The sequence below is a fragment of the Ambystoma mexicanum genome, chromosome 6p (genome assembly GCF_040938575.1).
Source record: "Ambystoma mexicanum isolate Mex_15411 chromosome 6p, UKY_AmexF1_1, whole genome shotgun sequence".
NCBI lineage: Eukaryota > Metazoa > Chordata > Amphibia > Caudata > Ambystomatidae > Ambystoma > Ambystoma mexicanum.
This window is the reverse complement of record NC_090935.1, coordinates 89,546,564-89,564,761: the sequence shown is the minus strand read 5'-3', so window position 1 is coordinate 89,564,761 and position 18,198 is coordinate 89,546,564. Positions and strand designations below refer to the sequence as shown.

Below are 18,198 nucleotides of genomic sequence, written 5' to 3'. Positions count from 1 at the left end.
ACAGAAACCTGCCGCAGGCAGGCGGACCGCACCCCGGGTCAGAAGATGCCGTGAAGTAGAATAAACGACCCAGACTGAATGGCTTGGAACATTTTATTAGTAAAAGCAAAGCACAGCATGCATAGGGCACACAGGAAAAGAGGTTAACACGTTTCACGCTCGCATGGCGCTTGATCACACAATGGCTGCAGAGTTTAGTACATAGCAAGTCCTAATACCATGTATATGGCACATTACATTGGTCAAATCAGACAACAAATCACAGATGCAGACATCTTGGAATATATTGGAACCTAAGTGGAAAAAACGAATGACAGCAGCATGCCGACCAGTTAATACATACAAAGGAGGCAAGGGTCAAGGTAGATAAAGTGGGAGCAATTCTCAGCATGTTAATGAAAGGAAAAGGTTGCTGGTACATATTACATCATAAATATGGAATTGACATAAAAATGTAATATTAAAATTCAAGTGCAAGCTGGGGCCTCCCTCTGGAATAGCCCCCCTGCCACTCTAAAACTTGAGGAGAACCATCTCCGGTTCTGGAAGCACCTAAAGACCTTCCTCTTTGCTTCTGCCTTCACTCCCCTTCTCTCCTGCTGATCTGCTCTCTTGGCACTGCGCACCTGGCCACCCTCTGTCCCCAGGTACCTCCTGCACTGCCTCCTGGCCACCCCTTGCACTGGGGACTGTATCTGTACTCATACAGTCCATCCCACCACCCCCATTTTCTTTTTCTGCACTTATCAGGCTTACCCAGTCTGCAGCCGTAAACAGCACTTGCCACATGCTGGCTGCAGTACCACTGTTTATTGCCTCTATTCTCCATTTATTATTAATCTGTTCTCCTCTGCTCCGCCCTCTCCACTCTACCCCTTTCATGCACTTTTCCCCTTTCCCTTTCCCATGCATTTACGCGTTCTCAATGTCACTGGGCATAGTAAGATCGTTTTTTATGTTCTCCCGTTTCCCTCCCTTGCCTTGTCGCGCTCTGAAACACTTGTGTACAAGCGCGATACAAATAAAATCTATCAAGCAGCAGGGTTTGACCTGTAAAAAATGGAATGGTCATGAAGTGCAAATGCAGACGACAATAAAAGCCAGTGTGGCAATAAAGTGCGCGTGCAAGCAGCCGAATACGACCCACTGAAGAGATGATGAGATGGCACAAGCTACAAATACTAACTAAAATGGCTGATAAAAGTGCATAGTGGCGACAGTTGTGCAAAACAAGCTGATGCGCAAACATCAATTAAAGTGTTAATGCCAACAAAAAAATGCGATTAAAAAGCATAATGCAATAGCGGTCCAAATGAAAGTACACAACTCCTCCCCATATGCCAAAGAACAAAAAGCCCAGATGGAATGTACTGGTGAGACAGAGCTGCTGACCCATGGCACTCAGACCTTACCAAAAAATGTGCCCAAAATGGTAGTCCCACACTAGGTGAGAATAAAGGTACCCAATGGAAAGGAACTCACTGCAGTTAAAAGCAGAACAAGTCAAAGGAAAACAAAAGAACACAAAACTTAAGTGTGACAGTGAAATGCACAAAAACAAATGGAGGTGGAAGATAGGACAGCAGGATAAAACACTAATAAGTTGGTAGAAGCATCATAGACCGGCATCAGAACCAAAACATGAATTTGTTATGACCCCTGAAAACAGCCAAATGGGAACAGTGCACTGATGTGAACATCATGGAACAAAATGAGCCTGAAACAGAACAAATCACTGGACTAAACTCCTATGAAGGTGAATAATGCTTTATCTATATTATGGCCTAAAGGAACCTTGGTGTCAAAATCCAAAATTAATGTAGTCTCTAGCTGACGTAGCCGAAGGACTCAGTCACCTCCTCTCGGGTTCATTTTTTATTTCGGACAAGTTGTACACTTATGAACAACCCGATAGAAAGTTAGCAGCTAAGCATTATTCGCGTGATGTTTTTTTAAATGCTTGGCCATCAGGTAACAGTGGTCAGATGTCTTGATGGCCTTCAGGTGTTGGAGGATTCTGATCTTTCGTTTACATGTGGTACTGCCTATGTACGACTTACCGCTGAGGCAACAAAGCATGTAAACCACAAATGTAGTGTCACACGTAATAAGCTGCTTAATAGCACAAGATTAAGCAGTGACAGGATGTGTGTAGGTTTTCTGTACAATGGTACGGGTACACACTTCACATGTATGGCATTTGACAAAACCTGAGGGTAAAGCGGACAAACAGGTGGAATGGGTGGCAATCTTGGACCGGGGCTGCAAGAGTTTATTTATCTTTCAATGAGGGTGTTCGCATGAATGTCAAAACAGGGCGGGATGCCAATATCAAGGACACATCTTTGTGCATCTAGAGAACATGCCAGAAGCGCTAAACAATTTTCCTCACACTGTTCGAGGAACTCCCATAAGTGATAATCAGGCTAAGATCCTGACTCTCGGTCTCCCCTATCAATCTGTTCATGGACAGTAAGTCTTCACGATGAAGTGATCTTGTCATGACACAAGCGCTCTCAATGACACCTTTGGTGTAACCTCGCTTCAGAAAGTTATGCGAGGAATGAGAGCAATATTGTCAAATTGCACAGTATCCGAACAATTCCTACGATAGCGTACAAATTCGTCATAAAGGTATGCTCCTTTTGAAACTCACCGGGTGGCCACTGGTGGCGTAGAGAGGGAGGCCTGAACTGGTATTTTATTTTATTTTTTTAAACACAGATGTGTGTATGCCAAATATATCGAGATAACCTATCTCACTGTAACTGTCTTCGTTGAACACCAGATTCACTGTATTCTCATTGATTCGTTTGACAAAGTTAGACCACTCGGACTTGGTCCCTTTCCATATTACAAACACATCATGGATGTACCTCCACCAGGCCACAGTGTTCCCAGAAAAAGCTTCATTCACAATATCACTCAAGGATGTGGCTTCCCACCCATCATGAGATTCGTATAGAGAGGGAGCAAGAGTATTGCCCATGGCTGTGCGACGCTTCTGATGATAATAAACACTTTCGAAGAGAAACACACTGTTGAGACAAATTGTTAACATCTCTAAAATCATGTTACTGTGAGAAAGAATACAATGAATGTGTTTCCCAAAAATACCTGCAAGCATTGATGCCAATCAAATCTATGGAGGGATAAAGGGATACAACATCCAGGGTGGGCAAAACCAAATTCTCTTCCCATGGGACCCGACTAATGTGTGAAAGAAAATCCTTGGTGTTCTGTAAATAAGAGGATAACACAAACAGGAAATCAAAGTCTCATCAATAAATTGTGACATGTTCTCCAAAAGTGATGCTGATAAGGTGAAAATAGGACGCCCCAGTGGGTGCACCAATGATTGAGGGATTTTGGGCAAAATAAATGGTGGGGTTGGTGAAAAAAAGATGTCATAAAATCCTCATCCAAGATGCCCATTTCACATCACTTGGTGAACAGAATCCCCCATTCACACTGTATTATGGGGAAAGGATTGGCAGACACTGAGGAGTAACACATTTTGTCAATTCAATAAAACAATGTTAGTGCCTTTATCGGATGGTTTGATAACTAGGTCCGTCAAATTTTGTAATTTTGACAAGGACTTACATTGCACCCGCGTGAGATCGCGATGTACAGATACAAACGATGACTTGCGTAGTTCCCTCAGATCTGCAATGCACAGATCATGAAATGCTTCCATACATCCCCCGATTGGCATGGGGGGATTAAACCAAATGGGAGCCAGTGGACCAACCTGGGTTTATGTCAAACTCTCCAAAATCAATATTGGTGGGGTTAAAAGTTTCATCCCCCAGTATGGCCAAATCAGTCAATGTCTCAATGTCAGAAATCTGTAAATTCATCTTGCTTGCGCATAGTGTAGATAAGGAGGTTTTGACTGGATTGTTGACAAAACATTGGAGTTTGATTTTCCGAAAGAATGAGTCACAATCAAGACGTGTTTGGACATAGTCAAATGTGGCCGTAGGAAAGAAATTAAGACCTAAGACCAGGAGATCCATTTGATTGTGGGTAGAAGTGTGGGAGGACAGATTAATCACCTGTATATTTTCCATGGAGTTTATTTCTTGGCCCGTTTGCCAAAGCGAGTTATCCTGCTCTGGGATTCGTTGTTTGGGTCTTGACTCACGTTGCCCTCTGCGGGTTTTCTTCCAACCACTGTTTTTCTTCCACAGCGTTTTGCGCGACCCTTGCCCAGTTTGAGATTTGCTGTCTTCGCACATGAGCCGCATTTCCTCTAAAAAGTGAGCTCATCGTTTTCAGAATAGGATATATCCAATTCAGATGATGTAGCCCCGACTTACTTCTGGAATGATGGTATGGACTTGGATTGTGCCAGGTTGTGTAGTGTCAAACCGCTTAGCAAATGTAAAACGGTATCAGGTAATAATATCCCTATATATATGGTCGCCGTATATAATGTCACCTGGAAAAGGTTGTGGCGACATTATATAGGTGACCATATATATAGGGACAGGAGCAGCGGGGGTGTACCCCGCTCCCCATGAAAAATAAAAAAGGGTTTGGGGTTGTGGGGGTGTCCCCCGCATGGTCCATGTAATGTCCCCACAAATACTGCAATTTTTCTGTGATTTTTTTGTATGGCAATATTTTTGAGGGGACATTAATACATAGAACCATGTAAAAACCCTGCCAGTGTCGGTCACTTATCACGGATGAATTTCCTGTGCTTCCGCTGTTTGATTTCATCATCATAGAAGACCAGGTTGCCATCAATATCAACACTGAGTTTGTTGCCATCTTCAATTGAGGGAATATCATTCAATTCAGTCTCTGCCACCTCGATATGTTTGAGAGTCACTGCACAATCCAATTCAGCGTATTTTACCAATATGGTCAGAAAATGCTCCGAACATTCTTTACTAGCGAGACCCCATTCCTCGAGCATGGTGGTGTCCTAATCCTCAAAAGACAGGGTAATCATAACTCGTACGCCCCTAGGAACACAACCAATGTCCAAATAGTTTTGCATGGAGTGTTCCTCCCACCACTCATCACTTTTTTCTGTAACTTTCCCGATTACCATCAACTCCCTACTGATGGCAGGATCAGGCTGTTTTTTAATGCGGATGCTGGAAGTGCTTGAAACTTCCTATTCACTAAAAAGACTGAGCCTGTAATAGGCAGACTGTCTCCCTAGTGCCTTGCATGCTGTGCAAAAAGAAATTAACAAACAGTTACTGCTCTCAGAAAGACCCAACTGGCCACATAAAATGAGCTGAATAGCACAAAGTAACTGTATGAGAAGTGGTGTGGAGAACAGCCATGCAACAGTATCTAACTAGACACCATGGGAAACCCGCAGCACTAACCAGTATTGTTGTGACGTGCATCCTCCGACACAAGACTCCATCAACCACACGATAAGCACTGCAGGCTCCCGGGTCTCGCGGGTGCTTGAGGCCGACTGTGTGCAACAAATGAGCCACCAGAGGCTGCTCGCTGGCCCAGAACACATATGTGGATCAAGCAGTGCCAAAAAAGGATTATGGTTCCTGGTGCCGGTCCGACATGGAAACGTGCCATGGAACATACAAACAGGAACCTTCCGCAGGCCGGGGCAGATAAAAATAAAAGGTAGAAATATCAGCCAACGTCACACTGACCTTGCGCTGGCACACCTACTTCTAAAGTGCAAAACCCATCCATTGTACATGCCCAACAATATGTAAGAACTCAATGCAGTTTGTGGACACCAGTCTTTCTCAAGGTTTGGGAAAGCCAAGAGCTTCTGTTTTGCAGAGGTTTTGGGAAAATGGCCCTCCAATGACTGTTCAATTTTACCATTCGAATATAATACTGCAGCACCAAGTTGCTCTGTTTACCTAAAAAGCTTAGTTAAGGCAATAAAATAAAAGAGCGAGATGCATCCTAGGACTGCATTTTGACATACTAGTGGTACCACCCGGCGTTGCATGGGTCTGTAGCCAACATACACGTGGGAGTCTGCTATAGCCTTGTGTAGGTTTTATTGTGTCAACCTCCTACGCTTGAAAAATTGTAGCACAGAGCCGGACCCTGCTACACCCCTGTGCATGGAAATGGGTGGGGTTGGTCAAATTTCACTAAATCGCTAGTACACCCCAGACGGGTATGCCGATCTTGGGCAAAAAGGTCAACCCTGAACATACAAACACGCTTTCAGAGAAAGAGGTAAGGGAAAGTCAATCGTGGCATAACAAAACTGCTTTTTACCAGCAGGGATTAAAGGTACTTAATACAGGAGGTTTTGAGTCGGGGCATACATGGTTTTTTAGCATTCTCGCACCCTCTAGATTTCTGCATTCTCCCAGCAGACTGCAGCTATGCTCGCCTGCTTCGCAGAATTTCAGGGCTTCCTTGGTATCGTCCAAAGCATGAGCAACAAGCCTACCACAGGAATAATGCAGTGATACCCTAGCCCTTCAAGCCGCTTGCTGCTCCGCTTCAGAACTGAGAAAAACCATGGTATTCACTCACTCATTCATGCATTCCCATGCTCTCCCATCTAATTATATTAGATCACCCATAGAACCATAGTCCTCTCAGGGTTCGAAATTGAAGGGAGCTGGGAGCTATTTAGCTCCTGCTTGTAGCATACAAGAGCCTGATTAACTTGATACCAACAGTTACCAGGGCCTACTTTTGGCACTTTAGGCCAACTGATGCCGAACAAATACACCCATGTGAATTTAACTCTGAGTCTGGGAAAATATATAGATGTTATTACATGTCTATACAACATTTAAAGCATATGGAGTAATAAAGAACGGGCACAATGTTGTTGGCATCTTACATGGAAGTTGGATTTGTGGGACCCTCAGCACTCGCTCCTGGTTCTTCAGGGGTAGGTTCTGGTCACTGGTGAATGCTGGGTACCCAGGAACTGCTTTTAGCATCTTAATTTCGAGCCAAGCGATCTACTTACCCATCCAGGTAAGTCTCCCACTCACGCACATTCATCAACTCCCCCACAAACCCACTCCTACCCAACCATACTTGTCCAGTCATTCATCCAATCTCCCAATCATCCGCCATTAGTCTTCTACCCATACAACCAAACGTACGCACTCATTCCGCCACCCATCTCAACCATGCTCAGGCCCAAAACATTAAATCACTCATCCATCCACCAATAGACATTCACCAACAAAAATAACCCATATTCATCCACTCATCCATCAAATCACCATATTCACCACCCATGTTAACTCACTCGCCATCCGGTCTCCCAAAAACCTATTCATCCAATAATAAGCCTGTAAGGTAGTCATTAACCACACCATATTCATCCAACTATGTTCCCAACTCAACCATACAACTATATTCACCCAACCATATTTACTCACTGACCATGCATCCACTCATTAATCCAGTCATAGGATATTAAATCATTCATACATACATCTACCCATACATCCGCATTCACCCACTTAAACATCCACGAAAAAAAGGGGGCGGGGTGGGGGTGTCTGTCAAGGTTTGCTTACTGGTTTTTGATGCGGAGCTGAAAAGTCAAACATGTAGAGAACAGCCGAACACACGCATTGAGACTAAACACTAACGGTGTCCCACTGATAACAGTAAGCAGTTCTTACGCAGTTGTGGCTGAATTTGTGAAAGCTTTTTTAAAGAAGAGTGTTTTTACATTTGAACCCAGAGCTAAACAAGGTTTTCGAAATGCAATGGAATCGAGTAAGGCGTCAAACAGTCAGGGGGGTTAAAAAAAATTTAAATAATGAAGCTAAGGCCGCACTCAAAATACGAGCCTTTGAAATCCCATGTAGGCCTGTCAGCAGATAGAGGGGCGGGAAGCTGACTAAGACACTGGCTTTTCGCTGCAAGTTAGAACTAAAGAGGAACAATGCACCTTCACCAAAACACTCCCCAGCGGTCGATTATTTTTTTTAAAAAAAAAGACGCACAAACACTTGGAAACACGTCCTTTAGGGCTAAAGTGACGCACCTGAGCTCATGTTTCAGGGGCCCCTGCGGAGCCTTAAGCGGCCGTTAGGGTACGGCCCGAGGGTAATACCTACTTCCCATGAGAGAAACGCGCCGGCGCGCCCGCCGCCGCCGCCTTATCACGTGACTTGCACGTCACGTTCAGTGCGCCGATGCTACCCGTCGAACCTCCGCCTCGTATGCGACCATCAGCGCCTCGTGACCACTGCATTGGCCTGAAGGCCGCAGCCAGCGCGCGCCTCGTGGCTGACAGCTGCAGAGCACGCGCGTTACTTCCTCCTCAGTCTCCCTCGCCCATTGCTTAAGGTGAACCTTCCCCGCTCCCCTGACGCAGTGGAGCCGTATACAAGCTGCCTTTAAACTTAGATGCCAAGTTGGCGTGGCATCTCAAGGCAGCCCTCGTTTTGGACCACAGCTCTCACCCTTTTCTGTTTCCAAGGATAGGTGAAAACTCCCGAATTTATTTTTTTGCTTTTATTTTATTGTGTGGGAGGGCCAATTGATAAATATAGGCATGTGACTGAGTTAACTACATGGCGGGTGGCACCTGGCAAAAGGGCGTGAGTCGAGAATAATGATTTGCGTTTAATGCTGGAAATTGTAGGCCCATACTTTCAATGGGAAAAATGAATTAAAAGTACCCATAGCTCTCAACACACCCGCTTTTGGCGGGTGTCACCCGCCTTGTAAACAGGTGAGTGACCCGCCAAGCCTCGTGCACGCCCATTCATTTCAATGGGCCTCTCACCCACCAAACACAAAATCGGGTGATTTCACCCGCCTTTACATCGAAAAAGGTTGAGAGCTATGAGTACCAGAATACAATGGGAAAACCCCAGACTGGATTGGGGTGTCACTCCTAACACAGGGCAACTTAGCATTTGTCAATTTCCCCTGTTTTTACCTAGCGCTCCAAAACGGAAGGCATTTTTAATGTTCTCCATTTTTTTGGGTTTCCTTACAGGACTCAGAAGAATGCTAACAGCGCCCAACGCAGCTGACCTGCTCCAGGTTTCAGTCGAGCCAAGATGCGAGTCCTCAAAAGACACCTGCCTTGCAGTGCACTCCCTGGCACAACCGCTATTCACAGACACCCACAAGCCGCGTAGGGAGACTAGGCCGCATCAATGTGCAGAGTTTGAGCCACTTCTAGTAAACCCGGTAACATGGAGGGAAGAAAAATCATTGGTGGCAGAAAGGCAATGTGTGTGTTTGTGCATTGTGAACACGAGTCAACTGTATGCTCCTCACACCCATGCATCCAGAACTCCCAGAGGCCTTCTTCTGTCTCTTCGCACAGGAGGGAGCATAGGACCCGCTCCCACACATCAGTGGTCGAAGTGAGTGGGAACGGTCAGGAGCAGAGTTCTGCTACTTTCATTTTTTACTGCTAACAGTTCCATTAGTCTTTTCAACAATTTTCACCATTCCGGAACTGTTCTTCGTGAAGTTAAAGCACCGCTCTCCACTTTACCGCCCAATAGCAGTTACAGCTAAACTGAAATCTCTTGGCTGAAAGCTGCAAACAAATAAATGCCCTGAATAACTTAAAAACTGAGATTACTATCCTTGGCACCAGCCCCAAGTGGCGCCAGCTTGATCAGTCCTATTCATTCTTTCAAATCGCAGACTGTCTGCTCCCCACTTTGAAAAAACAATAAAAACCTTGGGAGTCACGATTGAAGTCCCATATCAGCAGCCTAGTGTCAAACTCAACATTATATTACATTATACTTTTGGCACAACTCAGACAATTCCTTGAGGCCTGCAGTTGTGCCACCCTAGCCAGGGCTATCGTAGGGAGCCGCCCGGACTTCTGTGGCAGCAGTCTACTTGGGGTAGGCAAAGGAGAGCTCAATCGTCTGCAAGCTGTCCAGAACAATGCAGTTAGGGTCGTTATGGGGATGCGCAAAACAGATCATGTGTCAACAGCAAACCGAGCCTATTACAAAGAGAATCACGTTTCGTACCCTTTGCATTTCAGGGGCTTTCATGTATGGAATAAGCCCTTTTTATATGGCAGCACAGTTGAAGTGGCTATCTAACAGCCGTAATCTAAGATCCAATAACACAGGGTTGCTTTTCACCCCAACGGCCAAACTGGTACAGGTGCAAAATGGATGCTTCCCAGCCACAATTCCTCACTTGTGGAATACTCTCCTGCCTGATTTGAGGCTGTGTGCCAGTCTTCCCAGGTTCAAACGTGTCCTGAAAACCTTGCCTTTTGAGTAAATGGATCCTTGACCTCCACTAGTTTCTCTCAGGTTTCTCCTTAGGCTTCACTGAGCTTTATGTTTTTTATTGTATGTCATGTCAGCGCTCTTATGCCCCCGGGCCACAGTCGTGCTTTAGAAATAAATTCAATAAATAAATAAATTAGAAATGAGAAAAGGTAAAAAGGCAGTGATCATTGCTGTGGCACTTAAAAAATATATAGGGTTTTAAGAAGCTGTTTAAGTGTGATTGTTAGGTGATTAGTAATTAAGAGGATACAGAACAAACTATGTGAAACAATAACCTTGACATGCATTTCATTTCACTTTGTGTCTGTAAGAGATTTTTTGTAAATTCTCATTCATTGCTGGAGCTTCCATTCAGGATGGGGAAAATAAAGCTACAGTCATAAGGGATTCTTTTCCAGGTCAAGCAGAGTGGAAGAAGTGGCGCTAAATGCATTAAGCTCCACTTTGTATGAGTTACAGGATTTTGTATGATTTGCCATGCGAAGTTGGAGAGCAGATCAGACTTAACAAGGCCCCCCTGCCAAATCCTATTGGCATTCCAGCAGCATGTATTTTTAAGTTGGCTGAAATCCAATGGATTCCTATGAGATCTGCCGACTTTTACACATGGTAAAAGCGGACAGAGTCAAAAGGAATCCATTGCGGATGACTCCCACAATCATTAATTGTGGAGGTGATTTAAAGTTTTCCAGACACGTAGTGGTAAAGTAAAGTTCAAAAGCGATTTTCACCTGTTTTAATCTTTACTTTTCCAGTACTTGGTGGAAACAATTAAAATTAATGAATGGCCCCTTTTGCAAAAAAGCGCAAACAGGAGAATTATGCTCTATACAGTTCAGGATTCAAAACAAAATGCCCCACCTTAATCTTTTCATCAACATGTTTCTACAATGATGAATACATTATCAAGTTGGTTTATCATGTGACTGGTGCATTTTCTAAGTAAACTATACAATTTAGTATTATTTTAGTTATTGAAAGCCAAACTTCAACACATATTTGTACCAACTTGAGCTCTGCAGATGTTTGGTCAAATATCTATATTTCAGGCTATGCTGAAATTATGGCTTTACCACTCAACCAAAGTGTGTGATCCTCAGCATATTTTTTTAATTTCACTATGCCTTGCCTGTTAAAAGTAGGTGCCCCTAGAAGGGATTCAGTTTGCATTACAAGCTATTCCAAAAAACCTCACTCATGATTTAATTGAGACACACACACACACACACACACACACACACCCCCTAACTTTGAAAATATCCAGGCCACATTTATTGAACAAAATTGTGTCATTCATTACCAGTGAACACATCAAACAAAGTCATCTCGGACAATTGTATTTTATAACCAGTATGTAAACAGTATGTTTGTTTGTTTGTTTTATTTCTAATGCGCTCCAGACCCATAGGTAGAAGGGCGCAGCAGGTAGGATAATGCGAAGCTTACATTGTTACAGATTATACAGGATACAGTGAAAGTTATACATATTATACAAGTTACAGTAATGGATAATATAGATATTATGCAGGTTATACAAATTATACAGGATACAGTAATAGTATACAAATATACAGGATCATCGTCGTACAGGTCGATAAGTTCCATAGAGGATGGTATGCATAATGTCGTAAGACAGATGAGGGGTCGACGTGTCGTAAGGCATGTCGTAAGTCAGAGGAGAGGGACCAGTGTCGGGTCTGAGAATACTATAAACCTGTGTCTAGTGATCGTTGGAGATAAGATATTGGATGGCATTCCGCGTGAATAGTGGGTACGGCTGATCTGCTCTTAGATTGTTAGGTAATAGATTCCAGGTTTTGGCCGCCTTCACAGGGAAACTATTCCCACCGACCGTGGTTTGTTTAAATCTAGGTACTACCAGACAGTTAGTGTTAGTAGCTCTCATTGGTCTGATGGAGGTTTTTTTTTGTATTTTGTTCGTGAGGTAGCTTGGGGCAGCGTTGTTAAGAGCTTTGTGTGTCAAGGAGATCATTTTTAATTGAATTTTATGGTTAGTAGTTAGCCATTTGTGTTGACGTCTGATGGTGGAAATGTGTGCCCTTTTATTTATGCCCAGTGCGGCTCGCAAAGCATTGTTTTGGAGTGTTTGTAGTTTCTGGATGGTTGATTTGTTGGTGCCACTGTAAAGGGCATTACAGTAGTCGATCCTGGAGAGGATAAGTGCTCTAGCCAAGATCATGCAGCTGTTGTTAGAGAGGAAAGGCTTGCCTGCTCTTATTAGTTTGCAAGTGTAGGCAGTGGTGGAAGCCAAGGATTTGAGTTGTTTATCGAATGATAGTGTAGAATCCAAGTAGAAACCGAGGGTTTTTACTTCCTTGGAGACCCTAATGAGGTTTCCATCAATATTGAAGGAAGAGAATTCCTGAGTTAATTTTTTGGTGTTCTTCTGTGTTCCCAGGATTATCAACTCGGTCTTGTCGTCGTTCAAGCACAGGCCATGTGTGGCCATCCATGCTTGAACAATGAGATATACCCTGTTCACCAATTCCGAGTCCTTCCTATGATCCCCAGAAAGCGGGAGGAGAATCTGTGTATCATCTGCATAGTTAGTGTAGGTGATACCCAGAAGGTTCAGATCGTCGAACAAGGGTTTGGTGAAGATATTGTATAGGGTAGGCGAGACACAGGAACCCTGGGGAACGCCACATGATATCGGGGTAGGGTCAGCTGCGGCCGAAGGGGAAAAAACTCTCATAGTTCTTTCGCTTAGGAAAGATTCTAGCCACTTGATGGCCTCAGGAGAGAAGTGGGCAGCAGAATCCAGGTGTTTACAGAGTACCTTGTGATCGACCAAGTCAAATGCTGCTGAGAGATCAAGTAGGAGCAGGAGTGCTGTTCCTCCTCCATCTCTCAGCTCGTCGACCTGAGTCTTTAAATCAATCAAGGCGGTTTCCGTTCCATGAAGTGGACGGAAACCAGATTGTCTTGCTCCTAGAAGCTTATACAAGTCAAGGTGTTTTTGTATCTGAATATAGACGGCTTTGCCAGTATTTTGAGGAGGAATGGCACAGTGGTAATAGGGCGATAGTTGGTAGGGATAAGTGGGTCTAAGGTCTGTTTTTTGAGAAGTGGGAGCACCCAGGAATGTTTTAGGTTGGCTGGGATAATGCCTGTTGTGAAGGAGGCATTGATTAATTTAAAAATAAATGGTGAAAGGTCTCTAGCAGCGTCTTTTATTAACTGTGCTGGGCAGGTATCGCCCTTGCAGTTAGATGGTTTGAGAGAAAGAATGATTTTTTCTACTTCTAGTGGGGAAGTTTTTGAAAAGTGAAATTTGTTGTTTGCCTCTGGTGAGATGCTATGTGTAGAGGTGTTAGGGGGGTGCTGGAGATTGAGCATATCTTTTTTTGTTGTATTTTGGTTTGAAGTGTATTGATTTTATTTGCTAGCGCATTTTGAATGTCTGTGCACCAAGTCTTATCCTTGGTGACTAACTCTGGTGTGACTATTGGTGACTCTAGTTCTTTCAGTATGGCGAAGAGTTCTCTCATACTAGAATTAGAGTTAGTGATACGTTCATCATAGGAGTTCTTTTTGGCAAGGTTCACTTCTTTTTTAAAGTGAGAGGAGATAGAGGACAGTTTTGCTTTATTTTCTATAGAGGGACATAATCTCCAGGAATTTTCACTTTTTCTTTTTAGGAGTCCTAAATCTCTTAGTTGAGGCGTGAACCATTTGTTAAGGTGTGCTTTAGGTTTGCTTTTTCTAAGTTTGAGCGGGGCGATTTTGTCCAGTGTGCTGAGTATAATCTTGTTATATTCTTCAACTAGAGTACTGGGGTCTAGATTGTCAGATAGAGCGTTTAGCGTGGGTAGGATGGCGGGGATGACTTTTTCCGCTATAATGCTTTTTTTGTTTCTGGTTAGACAAGGAGGTGCTAGCAATGGAACCGTCGGAGAGGGTCTGGCTGTAGATAGGTTAAAGGTGATGAGAGAGTGATCTGTCCATGCTTGAGGAGAGATGGAGGTGATGGAGGCTGTGCAGTTGTAATCTGCTATCCAGTCTAGCGTTCTCCCTTTGGAGTGAGTGGGTCTGTTAACTTTCTGGGATAGGCCTGAAGCATTGATGGTGTTGGCTATGTCTGAGGCTTGTTTGTCCATAGGGTCATTAAAGCCAAGGTTAAAATATCCTAGTAATAGAAGCTGGGAGGTGGGTTTAAGGTTGCTGGTAATTAGGCTATGCAAATCCTCGTCAAAGGTGCCAAGAGGGCCTGGGGATCTATAAATTAAGTGGATGGTGAGGGTTTGTGTATTATTTATCTGGAATTTAACCAAGATATTTTCACAAGATTGTAAGATTTGAGGAGGGGATGTTCTGAGAGAGAGGCTCAATTTGGAGATGATGGCGATTCCACCACCTTGTGTGCCATCCCTATCTTGTCTTGTTATGGTGTAACCTTCTGGAATGGCTAGCATTAACGAAGGTCCGGCTGCGTTATGTAGCCAGGTCTCGGTTACTGCCATGAAGTCCAGATTGTGTTCTGTAAGGAGGTCAGCTATGTCAAGTGCATGGGCGACAAGGGATCTCACGTTAAGGAGTGCTCCTTTGAGTACTAGCGTCTCTTTAGGCATGTTTGCTTGGCTAGGGGTAGTTAGGTTGGTGTCTGAGGTCTTGAACTTTTGTTTTTTGATTGTAGTGGAATTTGTTGTTACCGTTTGGTGTGGTTTTTGTAGGTAATTTGTTTTTTGGTTGGTTGGTGGTAAGGTTCTTCTAGGTGGTTCATAAAATTGTGTGAGTCTTGCGCGAAGTTTAAGATTTCTGTCTGGTAAGGTGCATGGGAGGGAGGTGAAGGTTTCACCTCTGGCACTAATATTATTTGGTGGAGAGTTAGTGGGGATATTCGTCATTATGTTGGGCAGCATATGTGGGATCAGGTCTGGTACCGAGGCAGGAGATGCCGTGAGGATTTGGGTCATGGTGATAAAATTTAGAGTAACAGCTATAATGCTGTAGTGCAATAATGGATACAGCATTTTTCGATGAGTTCAGATATGTTGCGCGTGGGTGCTTACGACTATAGGCGGGATAGGGCGTTCACTATCGGGGCACGAATGGTCATTCAGTGTCAAGGAGCATGTGGGCATTCAGTAGCGGGGCACATAAAGGCTAGGTAGGGCATTCACTAACAAGGCACAAGTGGGCAATTCAGTAGCAAGGCACATCTAGGTTAGGTGGGGCATTCACTAACAAGGCACAAGTGGGCAATTCAGTGGCAAGGCGCATCTAGGCTAGGTGAAGCATTCGCTAACAAGGGACAAATAGGCAATTCAGTAGCAAGGCACATATAGGCTAGGTGAAGCATTCGCTAACAAGGCACAGATGGGCGATTCAGTAGCAGGGCACATATAGGCTAGGTGAGGCATTCACTGACAAGGCACATCTAGGCTAGGTGAGGCATTCACTGACAAGGCACATCTAGGCTAGGTGAGGCATTCGCTAACAAGGCACAAATGGGCAATTCAGTAGCAAGGCACATATAGGCTAGTTGAGACATTCACTGATAATTTAAGGGCGCAGCAGGGTGCGGGCAGGGCTCAGCATAGGTTAAATGTGGTCTAATGGCGACCATAGATGTGGTCTAATGGCGACCATAGGGCACAACACAGGGCTCAGCATAGTTTAAATGTCGTCTAATGGCGACCATAGGGCACAACACAGGGCTCAGCATAGGTTAAATGTGGTCTAATGGCGACCATAGGGCACAACACAGGGCTCAGCATAGGTTAAATGTGGTCTAATGGCGACCATAGGGCACAACACAGGGCTCAGCATAGATTAAGCGAGGTCTAATGGCGACCATAGATGTGGTCTAATGGCGACCATAGGGCACAACACAGGGCTCAGCATAGGTTAAATATGGTCTAATGGCAACTATAGGGCACAACACAGGGCTCAGCATAGGTTAAATGTGGTCTAATGGCGACCATAGGGCACAACACATGGCTCAGCATAGGTTAAATGTGGTCTAATGGCAACCATAGGGCACAACACAGGGCTCAGCATAGATTAAGTGTGGTCTAATGGCGACCATAGAGCACAACACAGGGCTCAGCATAGGTTAAATATGGTCTAATGGCGACCATAGGGCACAACACAGGGCTCAGCATAGGTTAAATATGGTCTAATGGCGACCATAGGGCACAACACATGGCTCAGCATAGGCTAAATATGGTCTAATGGCGACCATAGGGCACAACACAGGGCTCAGCATAGGTTAAATGTGGTCTAATGGCGACCATCGGGCACAACACAGGGCTCAGCATAGATTAAGTGTGGTCTAATGGCGACCATAGAGCACAACACAGGGCTCAGCATAGGTTAAATATGGTCTAATGGCGACCATAGGGCACAACACAGGGCTCAGCATAGGTTAAATATGGTCTAATGGCGACCATAGGGCACAACACATGGCTCAGCATAGATTAAGTGTGGTCTAATGGCTACCATAGAGCACAACACAGGGCTCAGCATAGGTTAAATATGGTCTAATGGCGACCATAGGGCACAACACAGGGCTCAGCATAGGTTAAATATGGTCTAATGGCGACCATGGGGCACAACACAGGGCTCAGCATAGGTTAAATGTGGTCTAATGGCGACCATAGGGCACAACACAGGGCTCAGCATAGATTACGTGTGGTCTAATGGCGACCATAGAGCACAACACAGGGCTCAGCATAGGTTAAATATGGTCTAATGGCGACCATAGGGCACAACACAGGGCTCAGCATAGATTAAATGTGGTCTAATGGCGACCATAGGGCACAAACACAGGTTAATCAGGTGTGCTCTGTGGGCGACCAGCGGCATGGCACTAATCAACTTGCATTTTTGAGACAGGTGCGTCAGGGCACATGAGAGGGGAGCATACAAGCAGACACAGCAGTGCAGTAGGCATAAGTACGTGGAGCAACTGCTGGCAAAATAAGTCAAGCAATATAGCAGGGCTCTCTAAGAAGACTGCGTGCAGGCAAAGTCAACAAGGGATGGTTAATCGGGTAGTACATGTAACTGAAATCATCTTCAAAGGTCAGGGTAGCATCCAAACAAGGTGAGTAGATGGGTGGGTGAGATGTAATATGCAGATAATTCAAAAAGCGTGCAGACTCTTACAGTTTTGAAGGCAGGAGGGGTAGTTGTCACCCCATCAATACTTCTGAAGAGTGGGACTAGGTGATGGACCAGTCTGAGAAGTCCGGAGGGCTGGCAAGGGGCAACCCCGGCAGAACAGGCTCAAAACAGGAGCTGGCCTTGCCTCCCGAGGGCCTTGGAGGGAGAGGGCCGGCTTCGCCTGCCGGCGGCCAATGAGATGCAATATGGGCCTGGTGACCAATCAGCTGTACCAGACAATGATGTATAGGGGCATGACAGAGGAGCAAGACCCGCTCCTTCATGCCATACTCCACCAGGAGCGATACCACGAGGCTGGAATACCCTCAACCAGCACCGTCTACCTCCTGATGCAGCCCTTACAACCCTAGCACAGCCTTGCAGTCTCAAATCAATTAAAATGTGCTGCGAAAATGCAACAAAAAATAACATTTTGTGTTTCAAATTTAATATTGGACATGAACCATTGATGGGAGACATTCAGAATGGGACTAATGTAGGGGTTCAGTTGGAAAGGGGGGGGCATTTGTGGAATGGGTGGGTGAAGGGAGAATTGTATACATGTGTATGTTATTGGAGGATATGTTGTTGTGCTCTAAATATTGTTAAGATCAACAAGACTACCTGTATTGATTGGGCATGGTATGTTCTGCTCATGAAATAAAAAAATGTTCGAAAAAATGTAATTTTGTAGGAAACAAAATCTCCTATTCCTTGCTTCAGTATTGTGGGGGGGGTCTATCTTTCACAACGGATGGAGGGAGCACAAGCATCCCCTTCGGGGCCCGCTGGGAGTAGCCACAGCGCTCAGGAAGGTATTTGTTGGGCAGACACCATC

The 18,198-nt window shown here is 44.7% G+C and overlaps 1 protein-coding gene across 1 annotated transcript in view; it reads right to left on the bottom strand.

The window, feature by feature from the left end:
- LOC138511228 (long-chain-fatty-acid--CoA ligase ACSBG2-like) overlaps positions 1-8,086 on the bottom strand; it is a 1,364,724-nt gene extending 1,356,638 nt beyond the window's left edge. The window contains exon 1 of the mRNA XM_069626768.1: positions 7,988-8,086. Coding sequence (XP_069482869.1) covers positions 7,988-7,997 — 10 coding nt within the window. The 5' untranslated portion in view covers positions 7,998-8,086. The remainder of the gene's footprint in view (positions 1-7,987) is intronic.
- Positions 8,087-18,198: the final 10,112 nt, after the last annotated feature.